Here is a 25,985-nt window from a genome sequence, read left to right on the forward strand (position 1 = left end):
CTGCTTCCCTCTGTTTATATAGGCCTGGGATCAGAGAAGAAAACCATTTCTTGGCTTCTATGATTTTGTCTATGGCTCCAACCTCAGAGATACTATCCTTCTGTTTTCCTGCCTATAATCCCAAGAAATCCACAAAATGGCAACTGGTCCAGCTTTTCTTAAAAAACGCCCATTGCTCACCTAAAGATTTCTGGAACCTACAAAAGGGTCTTGTTTGGAATTGACCTGAATGTTTTATCATTGTCAATAAAAGACAGACTCAGTAGAAAGGGCCCTGGCTGCTGTAGCACCTAATGTATTAAATGATAACTTGAAATGAAGACCTTTTATAATTCTGTCTTTCCTTTGGACAGCTAAACATAGGATGTGCCAATCAATTCAGCAGTGCTGCTCCAGTTCTTCTTCAGTATTCTCATGATGCTGGAATGTCCTGGTTTCTGGTGAAAGAAGGCTGTTACCCAGCATCTGCAGGCAAAGGATGTGAAGGAAACTCCCGAGAACTAAGTGAGCCCACCGTGTATCACACAGGGGACTTTGAGGAATGGACGAGAATCACCCTTGTTATTCCCAGGTCTCTTGCATCCAGGTACAGTGACCATTCTTATTATGTGCCCTAGGCGTTATTTCTTGGAAGCATATATTTATCTCAATATCATCGTTTCAATAACCTACAAGAATTCATATAGTCTAGCCATATCTGTTCACAAAATAAGGAAAAGAGCCCTGGGGCAAAGTTCCCAAAGCCCAGGTGTGTGTTGAGGTGCACATGCACCCATGCATGCTTGTGAAACAGATTTACTCATTCATTCATTCATTTATCCAACAAATATTTATTGAGCACCATTCTGGGCACTGGGACAGCAGTGAACATAAGATGTTTAAAGTCCAAGGGAGTCATAAGGCATTATTATATCAGACTTTGACTTTATATAGATTTTTGATAATTTAATACCTACCTGTGTGGGCAATTTGAGATATCTTGTAATATAAAAGATCCCTTTAGGGGCTCCTGGGTGGCTCAGTCAGTTAAGCATCCTACTTCAGCTCAGGTCATGATCTCATGGTCCGTGAGTTCGAGCCCTGTGTCAGGCTCTGTGCTGACAGCTCAGAGCCTGGAGCCTGCTTCGGATTCTGTGTGTCTCTCTCTCTTCCCTTCCCCTGATCACACACTGTCTCTCTGTCTCTCTCAAAAATAAATACATATTAAAAAAGATTTTTAAATATTCCTTTAAATAACTATAAAAATAATAGAAAGATTAAATATCAATTGACAGATAAATGAGATAAATGGATTAAAAGAACTTGAAGGAATTAGTTTCATTAATAGGGCAATAAATTTAACTCTTAGTTTTCTGGCAGCTAGGACAAAGGGGAAAAATATATAGTCATTTAGTTCTCATGTTTGGATAAAAAGAAAAAATTCATTCTGATTTTTAAGAAAACGATAACAGGGCGCCTAGGTGGCTCAGTCGGTTAAGCGGCCGACTTCGGCTCAGGTCATGATCTCGCGGTCCGTGAGTTCGAGCCCCGCGTCAGGCTCTGTGCTGACCGCTCAGAGCCTGGAGCCTGTTTCAGATTCTGTGTCTCCCTCTCTCTGACCCTTCCCCGTTCATGCTCTGTCTCTCTCTGTCTCAAAAATAAATAAACATTAAAAAAAATTAAAAAAAAAAAAGGATAACATTTTTTCCATGCTTAGTATTCTAAAATAGATTTATAGCATGTATATGTATCCTTATGCCAGGTAAAGTAGATATCAGTATTTTTAACTCTATCATTTTATGAAAGATAAACATTCTTCAAGCAGACACTTCTTAATTGAATCCCAGGATGTAGCATTAAATCGTGACTAAGTCAAGGCATTTCTGCGGAGCTGAGATGATATACATCTATCTACTCGTATAGCTTTCTGGTTGTGACTTCATATACACTTGGAATATTCATTAGTGCCATTCAGCAATATTTCCAGCTTGCTTGCTTCCTTCCTAGAATATGGTAGGATTATATTTTCCCCGCATCTTTAAAAGTTTGATGCGATCTAATAAAATGTGAATGGAAATCAAATGTGTGGTTTTTAAGAGCCCGTGTGGATTTTGTCATGTTCTATGCTTTATGAAAGCATGTTTTGAGATGTAGTTTACATCAGTCTGGGTCCCTTAATGTCTACAACAAGCAGACTTCCTTGCCAGCCTACACTGGGCATACAGCAGAAGCAAGAAATAACTTTTGTTGAGTTAAGCCACTGAGATTGGGGATTGTTGGTCACCACAACATAGCTTACCTGCTCCAGACTGATAACAGTGGTAAAAGCATAGCAGTCAATAGGAGTGGTCTATTCATAAAGTTCTTGGAGACCATTCTGTCTGTGACAACTTTCACCTAATTGATCACCAAACTTATTGTTCCTCATCTAGCTAGAGAAGCTGGTTATGTTCTTCTGCCTCCGTCAGTACGTAGGTATGCATCTTAAAAAATTACACCACAGACTTTGGTAGACAATCTTCCTAGGTAGGGAAACAATTTTAGTCAAGGATGTACAAGTTTCTGGGTTAATCTCTTAAACTTTGAAGCATAATCTTTAAACCAACTTTCCCAAGAAAGTTTGTCAGTCAGTGTATCTAAGTCAACTAATAATTTTTTTGTCTTTATATGCCAGTGTTCTTTATAGTATATTAAAGAGAGAAGATTTGATGTATAGGTAACAAAGTTGATGAGTTGGCCTTCTTCAGCAAAATTTAAGAATTTGACTTACATTCTGTTTTAGTTAGGCTACAGGCCTAGCTACTGTAACAGAAGAACAAATACAAATGCTTTTTACAAGGCTTAAACAAGGTAGAAGTCCATTCTTTCTCATATAGCAGTCCAAAGGTGATCAGTTCAAAGCTGACAGGGTGGTTCTGCCATTCTGAGCACAAGACTCTCATCTCCAGATCCAAGGCAGCTGTTCCAGATCTTGTCCTCTCTTAACCAGTAGAAGGAAAAAGGAGTCAAGAATGCATGGATACATTACTTTTTTATTTTTTTTTAATTTTTTTTAATGTTTGTTTATTTTTGAGACAGAGAGAGACAGAGCATGAGCAGAGGAGAAGTAGAGAGAGGGGGACACAGAATCCGAAGCAGCCTCCAGGCTCTGAGCTGTCAGCATGGGGCTCGAACTCACAAGCTGTGAGATCATGACCTGAGCCGAAGTCAGGAGCTTAACCTACTGAGCCACCCAGGCGCCCCATACATTACTTTCTTAAAAAACCATCCTACTCCTTGTTTATATTCTTGAGTATAGCCTAAGATAATATATGTACAGTTATCTGTCACAATGCAACCTGTCTCTCCAAAACTTAGTAGCTTAAAGCAACAATGATTTACTTCCTCATGGTTTTGTAGGATTATCTGGGTAGTTCTGCTGCTCTCTCTGGGCTCCATCATGTAGCTGCATTTGATTGGTGAGTTGGTTAGTGTTTGGGCTCAGCAAGACCTTTCTCTCTATGTCGTCTTCATCCCAGTGTTTTTTACAGTTAGGTGGTTCCAGAGTTCCAAGAGAACGAAAGTAAAAACTGCAGGACTATCTTATTTGCCACATCCAATTGATCAGCACAAGTTACGAGGCCAGTCTAGATTCAGAACGTGGGAAAACAGACTCCTCTTTCTGATAGCAAGTGCAGAAAAGTCACTTTATAGAGGAACATGTACACAAGGAAGTGTGATTCATTGGGGGTGTTATTGTAACAATCTACCATAGTGTGTTAACTAGTCCCAGTGACTCACATCTCTTCCAACAGCCAAATGTATTCACTCTCCTCCCAAGACCCCCCAAATATCATTCCATCACAGTATCAGTCACTAGTTGCTGATCTTGTGATCTCTATCAGGTCAGGGTATGGCCATGGATCCCCGTAAATGGCTCCTCTTGATCTAGAGACCTGTGAACTAAAAAAACAGTTATCAGCATCCAACATACAATGGCGAGACACTGACAGGATAACTACAATAGACACTTCCACTCAAAAAAATAATAATAATCATAAGGAAGGAATGGGAATCACATAGCAGCCACTGGCCAATAGGAATTCTGAAATCCAGCAAGGTACTTGTTATTAGGACTCCCTCCTCCATAAGCAAGGTCTAGAACAAGAAAGTGGCCTTGATTAAGTTCTGTTCCTTAGGAGTCATTCCTTAATCTATTGTTCTTCTCAGCTGTTGGTTCTACTCTGTAGGCTTCAACCTCTGAGGTATCTTTCCTTTGACATGAAAATTTATCTCTGTTTGTATCTTAATAGCCATCTCATCCTGCTTTCTGCCCATCAAAAGTTGGGCATGTAACAGTGTAGCCCTGTAGTCCTCACTACCAGCTGCCTGCCTCCCCCTCTCCCCAGCTATCCTTTTCTGAAACATTGGCTCAACCACAGCTCTTCCAAATATATAGTGTAGCATGCTGTGAAGCTGGGGAACATCGAGTGGTGTATATTTGCTGCAGTGACTAGCAAGCATATCCAGGTGTTGTAAGACATCACTATGAAAGCAGTGGTAAAGCCACATATGAGAAATAAAAGAAGGTTTTCCTCAATATCACAAAGTGAGCCAATATTTTGAAGCTCCCAACATACCAATATTTTTTTGGACCTCAGCTGTTGGAAGAAGAAATATTCTTCATTAGAGTCCAGCTTCCTGGCTAATTTGAATACCATCCAGCTTGCTGGTTGATGGCATGTTGGTGACAAAGAGCTCTCTACTGAAGAATAGTAAATATATTTCCACTTTAAGAGCTGTTGTTTCTTCTGCAATATGTTAAACTCTGCTATCTCCAAATGCAGTGTTGGAAAGCTGAGAATTTGAAGTGTGAAAATTGTTAAAATTGGGAGCTATTTTGCCACGAGGCAACATGCTTATAATAGTTACTAGAACATTGCTCTTTCACAAATAATCGTAACCTGATTTTCTCAAAGGAGCATTTTGTCCTCATATTCATTCTCTTGGTTCTTGCCTACAAAGGAGACATGTTGGTGACAGTAGCTACATGCCGGTATATCCCTGACCCACGGCAGTGTCCCCAACCATACAGTCTGTCATGTCATGCAGCCTTCTGTAGGTTCCCTATGCAGAATGCAAAATGTTAATATTTCAGGGGCGGGAAGAGGTGCCAGAAACACAATTGCCTACTATTCTGCAGAATGTCTCCTCCACTGCCACCATCACCTGTGAACCTCTGCACATAACCAGCAGATGCACAGGAAGCTTCTTGGTTTGAAAGGCTGATGTACATCTGAAATGTGGTGGCGGAAGAGGGTGGTATAGAAATTGATTCTCCTGTTCACCCAGGCATCCTCTGAACAAAAGTAATTGGGAAAGGAGACAGAGATAGAGTCTTCTACTGTTTCCTTATCTGGGAAAGCAAAACCTCTGGAAGGTTTTGTTCAAGATTTGAATGGTCAAGCCACACTATGGTTTATTTCTAGTAAAGTGACATAAAACTGAACTGTGTCAGGGGCGCCTGGGTGGTTCAGTTGGTTGAGCATCCGACTTCGGCTCAGGTCATGATCTCACAGTTTGTGGGTTCGAACCCCGCATCAGGCTCTGTGCTGACAGCTTGCTGAGAGCCTGCAGCCTGCTTCAGATTCTGTGTCTCCTTCTCTCTCTCTCTGCCCCTCCACCACTCATGCTCTGTCTCTCTCTGTCTCTCAAAAATAAATAAATGTTAAAAAAAAATTTTTAAAAACTGAACTCTGTCATTTCCTCAATCATCATGTCCTCCAATCCTTCCCAGACCTTCCTGACTATCAGATCAAAGATGCTCTTCTGGCTCTATGTCCTTCTCAATAGTAGTAGTAATCAGCATTGCACATTTACATTACTTTATTTAGGGTTCCATTGAGGTATTTCCTCATTTGACTATGGGCTGCATGATGGCAGGAACCTTGTTGGGTTTTTGTTTCCCATTGTATACATAACCCTAGCACTATGTCTGGCATATTGGAGGCACTTGGTAAATGCCGGTTGAATGAATGGATATTGAATGAGGAATAAGGACCAACAGTAGGTGATTAGCTACAATGAAGATGCCTCCCTTTTTAAAATATATTTTCCAGGGGCGCCTGGGTGGCTCAGTCAGTTAAGCGTCTGACTTCAGCTCAGGTCATGATCTCACGGTTCATTGAGTTCGAGCCCCGCATCGGGCTCTGTGCTGACAGCTTGGAGCCTGGAGCTGCTTCGGATTCTGTGTGTCCCTCTCTCTCTACCTCTCCCCCGCTCTCACTCTGTCTCTCAAAAATAAATAAACATTAAAAACAATTTTAAAAAAATAAAATGTTTTCCAAAATAAATTCCATGCTGTTCAGAAAAATCATTATTCTGCATTCTGCTGTGTCTCCCTGAAAAGGCACGGATAGCTCATTCCCACATGTGCACACACACATTAATAGCATGAATAATTTCAAGACTATATCTCCACTACTTTAAAAAAGATAAACTATGTGGAATCTAGACATGCTTATTAGCTTAACTTTGGCCTACTTCTTTTTGTTGTTGTTGTTGTAGCTATAGCTTTAAAACTATAATTTATTTCATATTTAAGAAGAGTAAATAAAAGTAAGATATACTTGTGGTCTGGTTCTGCATACAAGAATGGGTAACAGTCTCGTTCTGGTTCCTGCAATAAATTCAATTGGAAATTTATTCTGTAGGTGGACAGCATAATACTTTGTCTTTGACTAACCTTCTCCATTGTTCCACCGTAATATTCATATGAGTAGTATCAGTACCCAGAGAACTAGTCCAAGGATGAAAGTTATCCAGTCTTCAGTTGACAAAGCCATTCCAATAGTGAGCAGTGAATATCCTAATGTAGAGAGAGGGATGAATTCATGGTGCCACATCAAGAAATTCCTGGGACACCTGAGTGGGTCAGTTGGTTAAGCAGCTGACTCTTGATTTCAGCTTAGATCATGATCTCATGGTTCATGAGTTTGAGCCCCACATTGGCCTCCATGCTGATTGCGCAAGGCCAGCTTGGGATTCTCTCTCTCTCCCCCTCTCTGCCTCTGTCTGAATGAATGAATGAATGAATGAATAGATAAGTAAATAAATTAACTAACTTAAAAAATTCTCTGCATACCAAATCTCTTATAACATGGTAGAAGCATGTGGGATCCCAGGTATGGTAGATTTTTGCTGGTATAAAAAGAGGTTTTCAAGTAAAGATTCAGAAACAGTTTGATGAGCAAGTATCCTATTATAAGAAAACAGCTCTTAGGCAAAGAATTAGAAGGCATTTCAAGAAACAGACAAGATAACTTTTAACTGTCAGAAACCACCTATTTCTTCAGAGAAGAAATGAAACAGCCACCTCACTTTGGCCTATTTCTTTCTTTCCTTCTTCTGATGGTCTCTCCATGACGACGGTTTTTTTGTTTTTAAAACGTTTATTCTGGTTTGAGAGACAGAGAGCAACAGAGAATGAGCAGGGGAAGAGCAGAGAGAAGGAGACACAGGATCTGAAGGAGGCTTCAGGCTCTGAGCTGTCAGCACAGAGCCCGATGCAGGGCTGGAACCCACAAGCCATGAGATCATGGCCCGAGCCAAAGTCAGACGCTTAACTGACTGAGCCACCCAGGTGCCCCCATGACGATAGTTTTTTAGTTAATTTCTTAGTAGTCCTTCTTTTTATTCCAGCAACCCTGAGGTTGCTAATTTCTCGTGCTCAGTTCCAAGACTGTGCAGTGGAGAGTAGGACAGAGCAGCAGTAGGCATCGGGAACCAGGCACAACTTGGAAAAATTTAAATGAAGCAAAACTTGGCTGATGTCATGAATGGTGAAAACTTTCTTGCTTTGGTTTACACCTGCCAACTAAAAGCCATCCAGCAAAGATAAAGAGAAGGAAAAGAGGTACAATGTCTTGCCCTATTTCTTTGAAATATGGGCTCCCAGCTAGGACTCTTAGCTATGATTCATCATGTCCTGGACTCACCCTACTAACCAAATAATTCATCATTTTGTTTTGTTTTGTTTTTTCTTTATTTAAATATGGATTCCTTAATTCTGAGCTCCTGAGGTCTTATACCTTCTCAAATATCTAACAGTGCACTCTGCTTCTTGGGTCAATAGGAGTCTTAGACCTAGGGGTGCCTCCTCTCTCTGGCCAGACCAGACCCTCGTTCTCTTATTGTTATGAAAATAATAGGGACTCCCAAGAAACAGATGGGTGAAAGTGTTTCACTTGCCCTTCATTCATTATCAAATTACCCAAGCATCTAGATCTACCCAACAGTGGCAATCTTCAACCTTCTAAATGCTTCTGGGCCTCAACCTGAGCCTGCTTCTTCCATGAAGTAGGGCAGTCAATAGAGATGCCCTGATCTTGCCCAAATAGGAGGACTTAGAGTAGAGGAAACTTGTTCTTACCTCCTTCTTACTTTCCATGGGATAGAAGTTGTGCATCTATTGTTTCTCTGTATTATAGAAACAGAAAAGGAAGAGATAAGAATGACTTTTAATCAAAGAGGACTTGTATCAGAGAATTGGCATGTTTTCCTTTTTATCAAAAGATACACCTGTCTTTTGAGAGGAGCACAGGAGCCTTGCCATTTTCCTTAAAGGCAGCAATTGGCAAAAGCTGCTGATCATTAATTCCATTTACTTCCTTTGAGAGGAAAAACATCTGCACAACCTAAATAACATTACAACCCCAAACGGAGGAATTTTCCCCAGGTCCATGACACTACCACTGTATTTTCTTTTTTCTCTTTCTTTCTTTTTTCTTTTTTTTTTTTTTTGCTTTGTCTTTTGTCTTAAAAAATAAAACCAACATATTTTGAATTAGCTTCAAAGGAAATAAAAGATGTTTACCTACCTCTTAACACACTGAAGAATGTGTGCTAAGACTTGCAGTAATAGGTGATTAATCTCTGAATACTTACCTAGTAAACAACATTTTTGCTTACATACTGCAGATTTGCCAAGAGTAGGTAACTTAAAATAATGAAGAAAAAAATCCAGGTTGATGGTTCTGTGTTGCCAAATAATCAAAGCTATGAAGAGCTAGAAAGAAATGAATTCTGACACTACTGTATTATTTCCACAATAATGGAGAGGACAAGGAACCAACTTTGTCTATAGTTATCCTTGACAATCTTCATTAATCTTTAAGATTCTTTACCCTTATTTACTAAGAAACTGGATTCACTCACAAGTCTATAAATATTGGCAGCAAAATTAATTGGACTCCGGGTAACCTAATCCATCTTCCTTCTCTGATGTCAGTAGAACTGAGAAGGAAGAGGTGTTTTCCTGGTGTGATATTATAGATGTGGATGGGTTTCCATATATTTGAAAAGAGAGATGTCCTGAAGGGATTGCAAAGGCTGAGAAGCAACTGGGACAAGTGTTCATTTGGCAGTGTCCAGAATGTTGTGGAGGAGGAAGCACTGGGCAACAGCCCAGCCCACTGGTGTTCCAGGATTTTGAAGCACTGGAACCAGGTCTCTCTTTTGTTCATTGGCAGAAACCAGTGGTCACTGGCAGCCCAGCTGGTTGCTAAGAGTCCACAGAATGAGTGTCTTAGAGATTTGAAGTTGAGAGATGAAGAGGGAGCCAACAGGTAGGAGTAGCATTGTTAGTATGAACTTAACTCTTTCCTGTCAGAATCACATCAGTGGCAAATAGCTAGAGTCCCCCTTATATGTCTTAACAAAGAGCATTCTATTTGATGGTCTCAAAAATTCCTAAATGGCCTCTTCTGAAAATACCCATAAAATTAGTGTAATGGAAGGGAGAAATACTAATTAAGTGAAAGGAATACCTTTCTGGTTTCTGTTACTAAAAGAGTATGAGATGGAAAATATACAAGTAAAAACCTATATTACATTTCTGGCCATCAAAAATCCTTTGTACCTGATAATCCTCCTGGTATTGAAACATTTAGGCTGAAGAAGAAATAAACAGGCTGAGAAAGAAAACAGGCTGAAGAAGAAAAATAGGCTGAGAAAGCTGTGAGAGAGACACCTTATTATGAAGGTCAAGTGTCCAATCAAGAAGACATGACTTTCAAATAAACACTAATCTTTTTTTAATTTTTCTGAACCGCTCTGTATTTCAGTGCTTTTGTATTCAATGTTGGTACAAGAAACACATGTGTTTGTTTTTTCCTGACAGTAAAACCAGATTCCGATGGATTCAGGAGAGCAGCTCACAGAAGAACGTGCCTCCCTTTGGTTTGGATGGAGTGTACATATCCGAGCCTTGTCCCAGCTACTGCAGTGGCCATGGGGACTGTGTTTCAGGGGTGTGTTTCTGTGACCTGGGCTACACCGGTAAGGCCACAGACATGCATCTGGTGGTTTGTTTGTAAAATATTAATCTCTGGTTACTGTATGCCATGTTACTTCTTCCAAGGAAACAGATTCTGAGAGGATTCTTCTTTAAGTCCTAATTGTAGGAATTTGCCACCCAGGCCCTTGAAGTGCTAAGATATTCTGTAGTTTTGAGCTGCCTAAGGAAAAAAACCATGGTAATGCCAATTTCACTCCCTAAAGGAGATTTATTTATTAGTAAACTGATAGTAGTTAACATTGCTTTAGGCTCTGCTTTATGAGGCACTATAGTAAGTGCTTTTCATTTCATCTCACTGAATTCTAACAAAAACCCTATGCCATTGTACATACTATTATTGTCCTTGTTTATATTTGAGGAAACCAAGACAGAAAGGCTTAGTATCTCTCCCGAGGTCACCCAGCTAGGAATTGCTGTAGCTAGGCTTCAAACTCTAGCAAGTCATTCTCTAGAACTCAAACCTAAGCTCTTCCTTGACCACTTGGCTGCAAGGGGCTCTCTGTGTTCTTTACATTGCTTTTTATACGGCATGTAATTTTATACATGCAAAGTAAAAATCAGTGTAAGAAATGATAAATCCAGGGCTGCCAAAAGAGGACTTTACAAGAGAAATATTTCTGACCATGGTCACCGTTGGCTGTTGCTACAAGGAAAAATAAAAAGGGAGCTGAGATTAAAGAGTAAAATTGGAGAAAATGTTACAAGCTTCAAAAATATTTTTGTAGAGTTTTTCCTGGAGGCAACTTCAAAAGGATTCCTCCCAGATTTTCAGTGCTCTGCCCTTCTTCTGGCGCATGACCAAAGATGAACATATGTTGTTGCAGGCCTTCTGTGGAGTGCCCAGCCACTCCTGGTTTCAAGGGTGTGTTTTTTTAAATCTGAGATTAACTCTCCTTATTGATCCTCTGATAGAAGGACAGCAAAGGAACACATTTTATTGTGGACAAAATCTATTTGTCAGTTTGCACAAATCCTCTGAGTAGCAAGAACCATGGAAATGTGTGGTTCCCAGTGTCTCTCTACTAAGGAATAAAAAATGATAGAGGTGGAATAGTGTTTTGTAATGATAGTAGTGATGGCTGTACTTCAGACAGACAATTGTGAGATACAGATTTCCATGTGGCTTCTTTCCCCTAACACCTGTGGAAATGCTTCTTTAGCCTGGGCTCTGAATGTACCTTCTAATGTTTCGTGATTTCAACAAAGCCTCTCTCCTGTGTATTTCTTTTCTTGGAAGCTGCACAAGGAACCTGTGTGTCTAATGTCCCTAATCACAGTGAGATGTTCGATAGGTTTGAGGGGAAGCTCAGCCCTCTGTGGTATAAGATAACTGGAGGCCAGGTTGGAACTGGCTGTGGAACACTGAATGATGGCAAATCTCTCTACTTCAATGGCCCCGGGAAAAGGGAAGCAAGGACTGTCCCTCTGGACACCAGGAGTATCAGGTGAATAGTTTATTGGTACACTTCTCCATGAAGATTTACCATGCCTTGTGGTCAAACCTAAAACACTCTGTTATCCTATTGAGGACTTACATAATAAGGTTTCTCTATATATATTTTGATATTTAAAAATGAAGTATAACTTCAACTCCATAATAAAATAGTTTCTGCAAAATGTATACCACAATTCATTAACCAGCCTACAGACATCACCAAAGTCTGTGTGTCTAATGTATGTCAGCTTGGTTGTCTAAAGTTCATTGTTACTATGAAGACTATTTGATATTATTTTCATATATGCCAGGTGAAACAAGGATTTTTTTTCAACTTTAAATTCTGTGTCTGAAAATGATACATTCCGTTTATCGAAGTGCATTTGTATTCACTTATTAAAAACTGTCCCAGGGGCACCTGACCGGCTCAGTCGGTAGAGCATCCGACTCTTGATCTCAGGTTGTGAGGTCAAGCCCCATATTGGGTGTGGAGCCCTCTAAAAATAATAATAATAATAAAATAAAAATAAAAACTGCTCCTGAAATTTAAAATACCTACACTGACACCTACTGGTAAAATAAAGAACTGCTTAGTTTTAAGGTCAAATGAAAGAGTAGCACACCTAAAATAAAACTGTGCTTTTTGTATTATCAATTAAATTATTTGAGAATCGGAGGAAGGGAAGCAGAAGAAATATTTTAAGCTTATAGGCCTTGTCCTCACTAAAATCTGGGGTTCTGTGTCACGTTTTTTCTGCCTTCAGTCTCATTCCCTTTCCTTCTAAGTTGTCACTTAGGGCTCCTGTCATGTAGGCCCTCTCTGTTGGTTTACTATGGATGGAGGGCTAATTTACATCACACTGAGTGAGTGTCAGCTGTGAAAAATTAAACCATCCAAGTCTAAGTCAGCAATATAAGTAATTATGTGGCCCTAAACGAATGCAGCATTTGGCTTCTTAATGTTAGTTTTTTCTTCATCCTGAATTTCCAAGAATAGTATGATCTCAATCTAAGGAATGACCATTTCAGTGATTTCACTAAATTATGCCGGACTGTCAGAATGAAGTAAAGTTCAACTGTTTCCTTTTGTTTAAATCATTGTTGCAGAATAAAATTAATGGTTGTTAGGAAACTTTTTAAAATGCTTATAGAATTAACTTGCTACATAATCTATGCAGCTTCTGATTTTCATATGCCCTTTGTGTTTAAAAGTAACATTTCAGAATTACAGAATTTTTTTTTAAATTTTCTGTGTCAAAACACAGAAGGTTAAATCTCTTCTGAACTTACCTATTTATGAATAAACTGAAGTTTGGGTTTTGGGGGTTTTTTTCACCAGACTCGTTCAGTTTTATATACAAATTGGAAGCAAAACTTCAGGGATTACCTGCATCAAACCAAGAGCTAGAAATGAAGGTAAGTTGCTATATCTCTATAGAAATTATAGTTACTATTGGCACATTAGTGTTTTTTCTTCCCAAAGTTTGGCCAGGATTTTGCAAACTGAGACACTTTCTTTCTCTTCTCTTTTCCATCATTAAATGGGTAGCTGCATGGAGCCATGATGTCTTAGGTTCCTCATCTAGATCCTTAAGCCTGAAAAGCTCATGGATCCTATCAGAGTCTATTTGTTTTAAGGAATGCAATTCCTTTATAACTTTCAATGGGAAGAAAAAGAGACTTTTACATTTAGTGCGGGGCTAGAAGTTTTTGCATAGGGTGTTATTTACTGAATGCAAATCAGACCCTGGCCATAAACATTCTGGGGGTACTAGCATCCTTTGGTAGAAGGAGAAGTTCTTGGTAAGGATAAACATTAACTTTTCCTGAGCACCTGATATATGCAAGGCACTATTCCAAGTGTTTTATCTGTTAATTCATTTAATCTCCATCATACCTCTTTGCCATAGGTACTATTAGTCCAATTTTACAGATAGAGAAACTGAGACACAAGCAGGTCAAGCAACTTACCCAAGATCATGCAGTCAGTAAGTGAATGAGCAGGGATTCAAACCACTGATGCACATTCCAGAATGGATGCCTTAGCCTCCTGCATACTGCTTCTCTCCTTGCCCAGAACTCCACTTCTCTAGGCATCCATACCATCTCCTGCCTCAGTGGTTCAGTTCTGAAAAAAATGCAAAAGGCCTGCCTGTAACATATATAAGTGGCCTCCAGGAGCTCTGCGAGTAGGATGGGATCCTTACGGAACCCAAATATGAGTTTCCCTAATACAAAATCTGTGGGCTTCTCAGAAGGGTCCTCCTACAAACCTTGATCTCATGAAAGGCACATAAAGAGTTTTGTAGTATGTAAGTTTATTATCTCAGGCATGACTGTATAAAACATATTGGCTTAGGGGCGCCTGGGTGGCTCAGTCAGTTGAGCATCCGACTTCGGCTCAGGTCATGATCTCGTGGTTTGTGAGTTCAAGCCCTGCATTGGGCTCTGTGCTGACAGCTTGGAGCCTGGAGCCTGCTTAGGATTCTGTGTCTCCTTCTCTCTCTGCCCCTTTCCCACTCATGCTCTGTCTCTCTCTGTCTCTCAAAAATGAATAAATGTTAAAAAAAATAACAAAATAAAAAACATATTGGCTTAAACTGTACTGTGAGTCCATGGAGCTAGTGATAGCTCTAATGGTCAATCTTAAATGTCCTTGGCCATGTCATCACTAACTGAGACGTTTCATGACTTTTTCTGAGTATCTCAGTACTTTTAGTCTAGTAATTATCCAGATTGTATATTTACTGAAACATCTGTAGATGTTTCTGTAAAAGTTTCTGTAGAGGTAAAAGTTTCTTTAAAAGTTTAGAACGTTTTACAGACCATTTTGCATTCCCTAATCTCTTCAACAAAGATTTATTCAAGAATCTGCTCTAAGCCACGCCCATTCTAGGCTGTGGATACAGTGTCTCCAATCATGTGACACGTTATTCAAGATGTGCTAGGTTATGGTGCAATAAGGAACAACCCTTTAAATCTCAGTGGGTTAAAACAGTAAGATTTCTCCTTAGTGCTACATTTTCATTGAGGCTCATCTGAGGTCCTCATTCCAGCATGCAGGACAAGCTGCTGCTGGATAGATTCTAGGTGTTGCCAACCATGTGGCAGAGAGAAAGACAGTGTGGTGAAGGGGACCCCAAGTCCAAACCACCAAGTGCCAGAAGCGGAAGAAGCCCTGACCAGAGCAGACAAAAGCCCCATCCGTAGGGGCACTTCCATTTTAGTGAGAAGAATCAGAAAATAGACAATAAAGAAAAGAAATAAGCAAGATGTTAAATTGACAGGCTGGATAGAAATAAATCACCTGAAGAGATGGCCAGTTGTTGATGGGGAGATTTGATTTAGATAGAGTGATCTGGGAGGGGGCTCACTGAGGAAGTGACATTTAAACTGAAATCTAAAGGATGAAAAGGAGGCAGCACAGGATCAGCTCAGGGCAAGTTTTCCAAGTCAGAAGAAACAGCAAAGGCCAGTAGAAAAGAATTCTGATGTTGGAGAACAGAAAGAAGGCTAGTGTGGGGGTGACTGGGTGTCTCAGTTGAACATCCGATTTCGGCTCAGGTCATAATCTCATGGTTCATGAGTTTGAGCCCACGTTGGGCTCCCTGCTGTCAGCATAGAGCTCGCTTCAGATCCTCTGTCCCCCACTCTCTCTACCCCTCCTCCACTTGTGCACGCTCTGTCAAAAATAAATAAAACATTAAAAAAATAGTTTAAGAGGAAGAAAGAAAGGGAGGGAGGGAGGGAGGGAAGGAGGGAGGGAGGGAGGGAGGGAAGGAGGGAGGGAGGGAGGGAAGGAGGGAGGGAGGGAGGGAAGGAGGGAGGGAGGGAGGGAAGGAGGGAGGGAGGGAGGGAGGGAGGGAGGGAGGGAGGGAGAAAGAGATGAAGGAAGGAAGGAAGGAAGGAAGGAAGGAAGGAAGGAAGGAAGAAGGAAGGAAGGAAGGAAGGAAGGAAGGAAGGAAGGAAGGAGGAGGCTAGTGTGGCTTGGAACTCCTGGAGATGAGGGGCAGAAGTCCCGTTGTGCAGAGAGCCTTGCTAGCCACGGTAAGGAGATGGGGTCTGAATCCATACATCTTGGACACCAGCTGAGGGCTCTTAGCCCAGGCAACGACATAATCTTGTGTAAATTTTTACAAGATCGCCCTACAGAAATAACAAGTAGTTCAAAACACGTGACTATTTATGGAACACGTTCTCTGCCCCCGGGGCACAGGCAGGAGCTTTGAGGGCTACAGAGGAAGACAGGGTCCTGTCCTCAAGACCTTATTTCCTGATTGGAGAGGTAGAGCTTTTTAACATTTTCCTTAATCTTGGTAATAAAATTACTGTAAAATACTTGGTGGTTGGAACAGTGTAGCAATTGTGTGTATGACTCTTCTGAAAATCACAGATCCGTATCCCTATGTGTATATGAACTTTAAAGAAGAGAACTGACCAGAGTATTCTGGGAAGCATCCGCTTGTCATAGACATGAAAGTTCTGCTCTACACTTAGCCTCTGACCACGAGTGCTGTTGCCTCAGGGCAGATTCCCTTAAGATCCTTTTAGCAACAAGCAACTTTTCTCAACTTGCTCTTGAGCCATTTTCTTAAACTCATTGCTAGCCTTGTAATTGACACCCCACAGGCGTTTCTAGGCCTTGTCTTGAAAATGGGTTGTTAAAATGTAAATCTGACTAAATCCTTGAACAAATCTCTTCCAGTTGATGAAAGTAAAGATTTTTTACTTACTCAAGCTGAAGCATTAATTTACATATTTGGAATTAAAATCAAAATTAGGCTATTTTCAATAAGACTGGGCAGAACGCAGATGGAGTTGTAATTTAAAAAGAGAAATGTTGTACACGCCGAAAACACTCAGTAGATGAGCTAAAATGGCTTGGTTTTTTTTTCAGATGTGCCATGTGTCAGATGACACAGCTAATGGGGCTCAACAATTTACATAAAGTATAGATACTGCTGTTTCCCTTTCTTGCATTCCTTCATTCTTTCATACTTCTCTGGAAGGCACTCCTTTATTGTCCTTTGGGATTGGGCCCTAATCCTAGACTTTCTTGTGACCCTCCTAAAAAAGCAAATGAGGAGAAGGATTGTAAGCAGAAACCAAATGGAATATGGACCCCTTGAGTCATGCTTCTCATTGATACCTGAATTCTCTAGGAAGCTTCAAAATGTAGGTTCTGATTCAGCAGAACTGGGTTGATATAAATTTCTCCAAGACTGAGTGGCTTAGAGCAACAAGCATTAGTTATCCTCTCATTTCTGTGAGTTGGGAATTCAGGAACAGCTTAGCTGGGTGGCTCTGGCTCAGGATCTTCCATAAAGTTGCATACAAGATAAAAGCCCGGAGGGAGGCAGTCATCTAAAGACCCAACCAGGGTTGGAGGATCTATTTCCAAGATGCTCATTTACATGGCTGTTTGGCAAGTGGCCTCAGTTTCTCACTGTGTGAACCTGTCCCTTGGCTGTTTGAGTGTCCCCTATTACCCGTCAGCTAGCTTTCCTCAGAGCAAGAGATCCATGAGAGAACAAGGAAGAAAGCACAATGCTTTTTATGGCCTAGTGTCAAAAGTCAGACACTGTCATTCCTACCATATTCTGCTTATCACATGTAAGTTACTAAGTCCAATGGCACACACACACAAAAAAAGGAGAATTAAGCTCCACTCTTTGAAAGGAAGAGTGTCAAAGAATTTGTGGACATGTTTTAAACCACCACAGGTAAAGCCTGTTCCCAGCTGATACAGGTGCTGGTCCTGAGACCATACTTTGAGTAGAGGGTATTAGAAAGGACCAGCCAGTGAGATTTTATTCTCATGATGCTTCCTTTCTGGTACTGTAATCTACCTTCTGAATAGGTCACCCCCCCCCCCAGATAGATGACTGCCTAAATTATTCTCTCTCTCCCTCTCTCTCTCACCTAATTAAATGTAAACCCTGTCAACACAAATTAATAACCAGAAGAAAATCTAAATTTTGAAGTGTCCGCTCTTTCACCCAAAATCACATTAAAAGCCAATAGGACATATTTTGAGTAAACATCAAGGGTTAGGGGCTAGAGTTTTGTCAGCCATTCCTCAACTTAACTAGAATAAAGACCAGAAACAGACTACCTGCCATTTTCTTCATGAACTTTAGTTGACTCTCTTCCTCCAATACATGCATCTACAGCCACCCACTGAAGCTCTAACTGCCAATCTAACTACACCTGTATGCATCACGCTCTCTCCCCAAAGATTTCCTCTTCTTTGTGCTATTTTTATGCTCTCATTAAAAATGATGATACCTATTTTAAATATGGTAAGATTAATTTTCCTGAGATTTCTCATTTTTTGCATATTAGTCATTGTTGTTCCTGGCATCATTCCTTGTCAGATGTGGTGACAATAAATCCATGTGCAATCAATTAGCCTTAAAAGGCTTTCTTCTGGTTCTATATTTTATCCTAATAGTTCCTGAAACTTAGTTTTAGTAAACTCTTAGTTGTTCAGCATGATAAAAGGATTAAGAAATTCCTATCAGTCAATAATGTAGAAATTAAAAAGTTATTGTATGTACCATTAATGATTTAAAATTTTCTAGGGCTCCTGGGTGGCTCAGTCTGTTAAGTGTCCAACTCTTGGTTTTGTCTCAGTTCACACAATTCGTGGGTTCAATCCCCACATCGGGCTCTGCATTGACGATGCAGAGCTTACTTGGATTCTCTCTCTCCCTCTCTCTCTCTGCCCCTCCCCCACTCATGCACGTGTGTGTGCATTCTCTCTCAAAATAAGTAAACTTTAAAACTTTCCAAAAAGATTAAGGTATTACAAAATTAGTATAACAAATACAACTTTACCAAACATAATTTCTATGAATACCCAGAAAGTACTTTGGTATCCCCCATCATAATTAAAAATATGCAGTCTTAGGAACAGTTATGGGATAGACAATTAGATAGATGCGGGAAAGCCATCTGCCCTTTCCATCAATAACGATAGATGGATGGATGGATAGACGGATGGATGGATAGATAGATAGATAGATAGATGCCCTGTTGATTCCTGACATTTCATCATTAGCAATTTTTTTTTTTTGCATCCAACCTTACCCTTTCCCCATGTCCTCTTTTAAAATAGAAAAGTTTCCAGAAGAGGTAGCAGGGGCAGCACATGTCGTAACTTTAATGAACAGGTCCAAAAATCATGTCACTTTGGCAACAGGTGAAGGGGTGTTGGGTAGATGGGGTGGGTGAAGAGGGGAAGGGTGACCCAGAAAGGAAGACAGAACTAACATTGGAGGGGAGTGAATTTTCTGCTTTGCTATTTAGTAAATGACTTCATTTCAGCTTCAGTAACTAAAGTCTGACAAAGTATGAAGTGCCAGTAAAAGGATCTTTCTGTTGAATAGAATTTCAGATTGGGCCATGCTTACTTACTGTCTCTGCTTCGGCAGAAAAAAACACTACTTGATTTTGTGCCGAGGAGATTGAGATATTTCTTCTGAGTGTATAATAATGATATGAGACTTGGTAATGTTCAGGACAGAATCTAAAATTCAAATACATGATCTGGAGTGGATTTTTACAACCCCCTTACCAACCTACTCATCACCCATACAGAGCTGAGTAGTCTTTAAAAAAGCTTATGGTTTTGTTTTTTGGGTTTTTTTCTCTCTATTTCCTGGGAGTTGGTGCATTAGCAACTGTCAAGGAATTGATGAGCCTTCAGGTCTACTAATTCATTCCTTGGAAGTTAGATGAATGTGCGCTCATTCTATGAGATGCACTTTGAAGTTTCTGCTGCAGTCTTGCCATTTAAAAAATACTGTTCCTTGCCTTTTTTGCCTCTGGGAAAGCTGTCCAAGTAACTGGATTTATGTCTTTTAACTCAGGGCTTGTTGTTCAGTATTCAAATGACAACGGCATACTCTGGCATTTGCTTCGAGAGTTGGACTTCATGTCATTTCTGGAACCACAGATCATTTCCATTGACCTGCCACGGGAGGCGAAGACCTCCGCTACAGCTTTTCGATGGTGGCAACCCCAACACGGCAAGTTACTACTCACCCCACCCTTCCTGGTAGCATTGAGAGCACACAGTTAAAGCTGCATTGTGCTATATGCTTCTTAATTTGCGCTCAGTTTCTAGACAATATGATTTAAAATCACAATCATAAAGGTATTCATATTGCTCTGTAATAAACCTTCTCTAAGTGCCTTTATTCATCTGATTGCAGGCAAGCATTCAGCCCAGTGGGCCTTGGATGATGTCCTTATAGGAATGAATGACAGCTCTCAAACTGGGTTTCAGGACAAATTTGATGGCTCCATAGATTTGCAAGCCAGCTGGTACCGAATACAAGGAGGTCAAGTCGGCATTGACTGTCTCTCTATGGATACTGCTCTGATATTCACTGAAAACATAGGTATATATTTTCACCAGATAAGGGGAGAATATTTAATTAACTAGAGGACTAAATGAACTAAAACCCAAGAGGAGCGTGTCTAATGCAAAACTGTGTACATAACTGCCTGTGCTGGGGGAGACCCTTGGGGACAAAAGGAGTTGGATTGACCTCTACTACAACTCAGTGCATTCAATGGCAGCCTGCGTTAGAACTGTCCTTCATGTGTGATCTAAGGTTTCTTGAAAGCAGAGCAAAACATCTCTATCTGAAGACATTACAAGCACAGTTGCCAAATAAGCAAAGAGAGAACAATTATGTGCTACCATTAAACTCTTCCTTTTTTGTAGGAAAACCTCGTTATGCTGAGACCTGGGACTTCCACGTGTCAGCATCGACCTTCTTGCAGTTTGAAATGAGCATGGGGTGTAGCAAGCCCTTCAGCGACGCCCACAGTGTGCAGCTCCAGTATTCTCTAAACAATGGCAGGGACTGGCATCTCGTCACTGAAGAGTGTGTTCCTCCAACCATTGGCTGTCTGCACTACACAGAAAGTTCCGTTTACACCTCAGAAAGATTCCAGAACTGGAAGCGAATCACTGTCTACCTTCCCCTCGCCACCATGTGAGAATTGTTGTTTGGCTTCATGTCAGAACTTTAGATTCCTGTCACCTAATTTGAAAATAATTGTAATTCTACTTGGCAATTCTATTACTCTCTCATGATAATTATGCGTGGGGTATGCCAGGGGAGGAAAAACAAGTAAAGGTACAAGGTGCTATGGGTTGAGATTTTTTTTTTTAAATGTAGTGAATGAGTTCCAAAAGTTTTACAGGTCTCAACTTTTCCTTGGGAACATGAAGGCTGCCCACCAGATTGACTTGTAAAAATGGGTTCTGTGCTGCTGTAAAAATAAGTATCTACCCAATAGCCCCAGAGTGATACTTGTTCACGTCAAGCAGTATGTAAAGTCACATACATATGGAAGGGTACCCTTAGTTTCTTTATTTTCATTCTCAATACCACAGTAGGAATAAAAAATTGGTTCCTTTGGAACACTCTTATTGTTTTTTATCTTTCTTCCCCTCCCTGGCATATTTCAGATCACTGTCAGGAGTTGTATGAGGGCTGACAGCAGGCTTCCACTTTGGGGGTTTAGGCATTTGGGTGATTTGGGGATCTTTCTAGGAACCAGTGTGCACTGTGGTGGCTGGTTAGAGATTGTGCCATCCTGGGACTGCTTCCCTTGGATTCCTGCCTCTCCCCGCCACTACTACATTCTGAATGACAGGCAAGTTGGCCTCTGCAGGCTGCATTTGCCAGCTTCCTGCATCGGCTGGCTTCCTGATAGATGTAATGGCAGACACTGGCAGGATAATCAGAGCAGAAAGAGAGATAAACCAGGACATTCCTCCCCCTTCCCTTTCTGTGTCAAGTGCATCTTGGCCAACTTCAGTGGCTCCAGCTCCCTGAAGATAGCCCTCCATGTAACCCTGGCCTCTGGGCACCAGCAACCATGTCTGCTCCCTCTGCCCCTCCAGCTTGGACTGGTAGTGGCCTCCTGACTTTGCTCAACTCTGGTTTCCTCACCCACCCCTGTTGGCTTCTCAGCTCTGTCACTAACTATGCCTCCAGTTCCCTGTGTTAAATTCTCTCTATATCAAATACTTATAGTGGTTTCCATTTAGCTGATTCAATTCTGATTCAGAGATGCACAACCAAGTGGCAGGAAAAAAATTCAGGAAACCAAAGAATTTCATTGTTTAACCTAAAATGGTTTCCTCTGGATCCTCAGAGCTTTAACAAGTGCTTACCTGTAACTCATTTATTCACTTTATTTTTATTCCACAAACATTTATTGAATATCTGTTATGTTTTAGAACACTGATACAGAATGAATAAGCTGACGCCAGGATCCAAATATACTATTTAGGATAACATACATCTAAGCAGTTGTTTATGATATAAAATGGTGACCATGATAATAGGGATTTTATTGAAACACAGTGGGGTACTACCTAAGTGAGTTTTGGGGGAGTTGAGAGAGATTCCTGGAGGAGCCAGTGTGTGAACTGAATAAGCAAGTAGAGCTTGTCCAGGTGAAAAGGGTTCGTGGAAAGCCATTTATGCTTTGTAAGCCAAAACAAAATCCCAAAGACCAGAAAAAGCTTGAGCTGATGGGGAAATTCAAGGATTCGGTATTGCTGGAGTATAATTATGAGGCAAGAAACAGGGAAAGATAAGACAAGGGAAGAGGTCAGATGATGAAGGGGCCACGTATATGGGCCTAAGCCAGTTGGCCTTGACATTGTTCAAGCCACCATGCTGGCAGCCATGTTGCATTGAGGGAGTACTTGTGTAGGGGAAACAATAGCCCTTAAAATGTTACTATTGAAATCGTTCTTCAAGTAGACTGTGTTCCCCATTCCAAATAACTAACAAAATTCTGTGCGATCTGTTCCTAAATGAGGGTCTGTGACTGCTGTTTGTTAAAGCTGCATATCTTTCTAGATAAGGTGATCTTCTGACAGTCTATTCCAAGTTGCGTATTGCAAATATAAAAGAAAATACGGGAACGCCTCACATCATTGTCACCTTCAACTTTAGGGATCTAGAACCCCAGGCACCAAAATGGAGGCAGAACATCCACAGGGCTTCCATTTTAGTGTCTCAGAAACCGTTTAGGGACAGTAGAACAGGGACCTCAAGGCAAGAACTTTATGAGATTCCAACTTTTCTCATGTGTATCATCTTTCATCTCTTTTCCCATCCTGAACGACAGTAAATGCCTGAAAGCAAAAATCAAAATCGGACACGCCGTTCGACCACAGAATAAATCGATAGTTTGAAATAACTTTCCCGTCCCAGGTGCATTCAGAGACACTTGCATGGAAGAAAGGGTGAAATATTTAAAAAACACGTTTTCTTCTACTGTCTTGCTGGTGGGTTCAGCAGGCAAGGGCACCCAGTACTTGGTATGAGAAGGGAGTGTTTCGAAGTAAAGGAAATTGGAATGGGGAGGAGGGCTCTTCAAAGTGAAAGGAGAGTTAAAATAAATGTTCTCCTACTGTCAGGGTTGCTTGTCGAACCAAGTGTGTTTTCTTTGGTTAGATCTCCCAGGACCCGGTTCAGGTGGATTCAGTCCAACTACACCATGGGGGCGGACTCCTGGGCTATTGACAATGTTGTGCTGGCTTCAGGGTGCCCCTGGATGTGCTCAGGAAGAGGGATTTGCGATGCTGGACGCTGTGTGTAAGTCAATAAAACTGGCACTTTCTTTCTTTACCCTGCAAAAATAAAAATGGCTTTTGAACTCATGACAAAGAATGCCTTTCCACCACTCCTTTTTTTTCTTAGGTGTGACCGGGGCTTTGGGGGAGCCTACTGTGTGCCCATGGTCCCCCTGCCCTCAATTCTTAAGGATGATTTCAACGGAAACCTACATCCCGACCTTTGGCCTGAAGTGTATGGTGCGGAGAGGGGGAATCTGAATGGCGAAACCATCAAATCTGGAACATCACTCATCTTTAAAGGGGTTAGATAAGATTCTGCTCCTCTACACTGCTACCAGAATTCCTTCCTCACACACTGCTCCACACAAATGCGTTCCTGAATCTTCTCAGATGATGCATAATTTTACACCTAGCTGTTGTCTTCTAGCCCGGACCATGTTTCCTCCTCTGTTCAGCACAATCATTCTTTAGGATTAATTAGGCATAAAATCTTTCCTCTACTTTGATAATCAGACCTCTGTTACTTTCTGCTGGAATTATACACACACACACACACACACACACACACACACACACACACAAATTATGCATATGCAGTTTCTAGAATCTTGACTTCTAGAATGTAGCAGTTTATGTGGTATTGAATATATAACTTGCAGAATTGTAGAAACTGATTTTATAAAAGGTCTTTGCCATTTCCTTTCTTTTTCCCCCCTTTTCCTCCTGTTAATGGAGCCCTTTCATGACTTCAAGAAAGCCAAACTTGTGAGTCAAGTGACCTAGCATTCTCGGACACCGTTAGTATGTTTTTGTATTTCAACCTAGATGTCTGGTGAGAGAGACGTTAAGCAATTATGTGAAGCACTGTACCGGTTGGCACATCTTCCTGTGTGAATATATGCTTTATTGCATCTCCCAGCATGGGGAAATCAGCTGATCTAGATGTGCAAATGAAATCTTTAACAATAATCTGCATGGGTTTCTGTACAACCCTAATGATGAACACCTAATACTTAGAAAATTGGACACTCTGGAACTTTTTCAATTATAGCTGTTAGATACTGCTTATCACCCTTGTTTGAATCCCAAACTCTTTTCAAGCTTGGATGAGAGAGAAAAAACCCTTAGGGGTTTGAGAGATTTATAAGTCCCTAAGAGCTATGAGAGGCCAAAGAAATGGAGGTGGGACCCTTCAGGATGGAAACTACTGGTTTTTCTGTGTGTGTGTGTGTGTGTGTGTGTGTGTGCGTGCATGTTTGTGTGTTTTCAGTCTTGTCTGAGGCATTAGCTCTCATGACCACTGGCTCATTTCCCATCTGTTTGCAACAGGGACAAGACCAAAAAAGTGGAAGCCCTGAGACTTTTCATGATTTAAATATCTTTACCTGATAAATTTTTAAGTAATGGAATTAACCTGGTCCCTAGATCCTATAAAGGAGGAAGACACACAGTGTTTTCTATTTTCCCTTTAGCCATCCAAATGCAAGAGCAGCCAAGCATTATACGTGTTAGACATATTATCTATCAGCCCTGCAAGATGGAGAGAGGGCTCAGCATGTGCCATTCAGTAGCCTGCAGTTTGACCTAGAAAGGCATTCTTTCGTAAAAAAGGAAATGATAGTCCCTCTTTAATGTTTATAGATTCAGGAGCACTATCAGCTATTCAAATAGCTTGTTGGATACCAAAGAACTCCCACATTTAGCCCAAATGGATTAATGAGTCCAGAAAAAGGATGAGAAAAGAAACCTATCTATGGGAGCTAGAATATACACAGGAGCAGGGCCTACAAGTTCCATCATGTAATTAATATCAAGGGCCGAACTATAAGCTGATACTGCAAACGTGAAACATACTTTCATGTAGGTCATGCCCACTTTCTACACAGTCTTTCCTACAAGATGCAACGTGAAATGGTCATTTTATGGCTGATCTATATTTGCCCACGGGAACCACTTTATCCTTAAATTCCATAATCAAGGGGGCAGAGTCATCATATTCTTCTAACTTACTGTTAGTAAGGGATCTTTATTAGCTGGATCTATTAACTACCCACCTCAGTAGTTTTCATGGCAAGTTGAAGAAGTCACCATTCCTCATAACCTCCACCTCTACATGGCACCAAGCTGTAGGACCCTTCAAGGCTTTGTGCTTATCAGAGTATGAGGGAGGGAGGAGAGACAGTGAGACATGAAGAATAGGCATTGATTAGATGCCACAGACTGATCAGGGCAGTGAGTTATTAGGATAAAAGAAAAACAAAGATTGGGAATAGAAGGATTTTCAAATGCAACCTTCAATCCTAGAAGCTTGAATCTATGCGTTATAAAGTTCAGGGATACATATGCGTGCGGTTACTTTTTCATTACAGTATTAAATCATTCTCAAATTCTAAATTTAGCATTATCTGGCTTTCTTCTCCCCACAGCCAAAGATGATTTAATAAACCAAACACTGGTGTCCCATAAAGGGTGGAAGATAAGTTTCATAGTCTGACATATCTGGGTTTGAATTCTACCACTACTGCTTTTAAACTGTACAATCTTGAGCAAGTTACTTTCTCCGAGTACCAGTTTCCTTCTGTGCATCAGAAAGATAATAATTTCTTGCCCTTACA

The 25,985-nt window shown here is 40.8% G+C and overlaps 1 protein-coding gene across 1 annotated transcript in view; it reads left to right on the forward strand.

The window, feature by feature from the left end:
* RELN (reelin) overlaps positions 1–25,985 on the forward strand; it is a 524,459-nt gene that overhangs the window by 412,294 nt on the left and 86,180 nt on the right. The window contains exons 28-36 of the mRNA XM_078442541.1: positions 354–586; positions 10,139–10,296; positions 11,553–11,760; positions 13,090–13,166; positions 19,625–19,783; positions 19,970–20,158; positions 20,488–20,761; positions 23,249–23,389; positions 23,495–23,672. Of these exons, the coding sequence (XP_078298667.1) occupies positions 354–586; positions 10,139–10,296; positions 11,553–11,760; positions 13,090–13,166; positions 19,625–19,783; positions 19,970–20,158; positions 20,488–20,761; positions 23,249–23,389; positions 23,495–23,672 (1,617 nt within the window). The remainder of the gene's footprint in view (positions 1–353; positions 587–10,138; positions 10,297–11,552; positions 11,761–13,089; positions 13,167–19,624; positions 19,784–19,969; positions 20,159–20,487; positions 20,762–23,248; positions 23,390–23,494; positions 23,673–25,985) is intronic.

This window comes from Panthera onca, chromosome A2 (assembly GCF_046562875.1).
Source record: "Panthera onca isolate mPanOnc1 chromosome A2, mPanOnc1 haplotype 2, whole genome shotgun sequence".
NCBI lineage: Eukaryota > Metazoa > Chordata > Mammalia > Carnivora > Felidae > Panthera > Panthera onca.